Below are 2,259 nucleotides of genomic sequence, written 5' to 3' on the forward strand. Positions count from 1 at the left end.
AGAAAAAAACGTAGCAACTGCTCGATACAGTCGTTTCCAGTCAGAAAAGCATTCTATCTTCATAGCCGGAATCTGATTGTGAACTTTTACAGCATGAAAAACGTAATGTCTGACCTCTGAAGCATCAAAATCGTCTGGTTTCGAGTCGTCAAACCGAGGTTAAGCTTGAGCAGCAAAAATTTTGGACCTTCATGTCATTGCTGGTAGTTGTACTTCGCTGAGACCTTCGTACCTAAGTCCGCAGGATTCATTTTTGACGGCACCCATTTCCATTGTTCCGGGTTCGATATCTCCAAAATTTCGTCAACCCGATGCATAACGTACTGATGGAACTTTTTTGGGTCCATCCGGATCCATTGAAGAATTGTCATAGAGTCTGACCGCCAACATCTCGACGTAATGCCAATGCCAACCTCACTCCAATTACTGCGGCCTGCAGTTCCAATCTAGGAATGGACAACGGTTTTAACGGCGCAACCTTGGACTTGGCAGCTACCAGAGTCACAGAGGAAAAGATGTCACTTTCCTCGCTTTACTCGCAAGAAACAAACGGCTGCGTAAGCATTTTCTCCGGCATCAACAAACGTGTGAAGCTGAACGTCATCCGCACCTTTCAACAATACGGAATAGCGTCGAGGTATTTCGACCGCTGTTATTAATCGCATTACATTCTTCCATTGACACCATTTATTATGGAGGTCGTCATTCAGCCGCTGATCCCAAGTGATGCCTGAGCGCCATACATCCTGCAATAGAATTTTTAGTCCTATGGTATAGCAACTTACAAACCCCAATGGATCGAAGATGGACATCAGGACTTGAAGCACTTCTCTCTTTGTTGGTACGAGTGGTTCATTGATATCGTCGCAACGCAATCTTGAAAATCTACAAATATACTTGAAGCTATCCCCGATGGGATCCCAGAACATTCCGAGAACTTTCGTAGTGGATCCCCATTCTTTGCCAGTTTGGATAACGCTGCTGCTTCGTTCGAGTTGTTCTAAGACGTTCATTGAATTGGACGACCAGCCTCTTATGTTGAATCCGGCACTGCTGTGGATCTTCTGCGCTTGATGTGCCAACTGTAGCGCAGATTGTTCATCATCTTCACTGGCGATGTAATCATCTACGTAGTGGCTGTTCTTCACTGCGTCTACAGCACGAGGATACTCTTCTTTAAATTTATCCGCGTCCTTATCGCGGATGTAATGTGCGATGCAGGGAGCACAATTAAGTCCAAACGTCATTGCTCGCATAACATAAACGCTTGGACTATCTTGCTTATCGCCTTCGTCATACCAGAGAAATCGTTGGGAATGCATATCACCCTCGCGGATGTTTATTCGGTTAAACATCTCCGAAATGTCCCCACATATCGCAACCCTGCCCACTCTGAACGATAACAAAATTTCAACCAGGGGATTGAGAAAGTCTGGCCCGCGTAACAGAAAATCGTTAAGTGAAAGACCCTTGACCTTCGCAACTGCGTCCCACACCATACGAATTTTGGCCGGCTTGTTAGGGTTGGTTAAAATAAATATTGGTATATACCAAATCTTTTCTCTAGGAACCGCAATCTCTTCTGCTGTAAGTTTCTTGGTGGAGCCTTTGGCAAGTAAGTTGTCGATCTGACCCTGAATGATAGACTTTAACGCAGGCTCCTTAACAAACTTCTTTTTTAAGCACATAAGCCGCTGATGAGCATTAGTATAGCTATCTGGCAGCGAAATATTGAGAGTCACGCTACGTTAGGCCGATTTCAAAGCGATCGCCTACCTTTTGACATGTGTTATTCATGATACTCACGGCTTTTGCATCGTCTTCTGACATTAAATGTGGATTTACAGATTCCAATTTAAAGAAATTTTTCACCATTTCATGCAGCTTGGTGTAATCTTCTTTGCAGTCGCAAGTGTGAATATTCCGCAGCACATGCAACACCGCAGCTCTGTAGTGTCCATCCAAGCCGAGTTTTCGAGGCTATTGGCTGGGACCATGTTCCCTTCCGTATTTTAAGAGGAACTGCCAACCTCCAATTGTCTACGCCAATTAACAAGGATGGTGACGTTGTCATACGATGAGATCGGTAGCCCAGCAAGATGCGGGTAAATTTTCTGCATCTCTTGTGCGTGAGCTGACTGTGCTGGTAGATCGAGGTCTTCGACGGTATGAATGTTCTTCAAAGTATACTTGCGATCACTTGTGGTACTTGAGATTTCGATATCAGCTCTTATTGAGTTTTTCTCTACACGAGTTGTA

At 44.5% G+C, this 2,259-nt stretch overlaps 1 protein-coding gene across 1 annotated transcript; it reads right to left on the bottom strand.

Annotated features, from left to right (window-relative positions):
* Window positions 1–585: 585 nt before the first annotated feature.
* Window positions 586–1,875, bottom strand: LOC118757227 (the record flags this gene model as incomplete). The annotated part of the gene is made up of 2 exons (XM_036491957.1): window positions 1,777–1,875; window positions 586–1,694 (listed from the first exon to the last, which is right to left on the bottom strand). Coding segments are annotated over exons 1-2 (1,208 nt in total), but the record flags the coding sequence as incomplete, so codon positions are not given.
* Between the last annotated feature and the right edge of the window lie 384 nt (window positions 1,876–2,259).

This window comes from Rhagoletis pomonella, unplaced genomic scaffold (assembly GCF_013731165.1).
Source record: "Rhagoletis pomonella isolate Grant_MI unplaced genomic scaffold, Rhpom_1.0 Rhpom_scaffold_15536, whole genome shotgun sequence".
Classification (NCBI taxonomy): Eukaryota; Metazoa; Arthropoda; class Insecta; order Diptera; family Tephritidae; genus Rhagoletis; species Rhagoletis pomonella.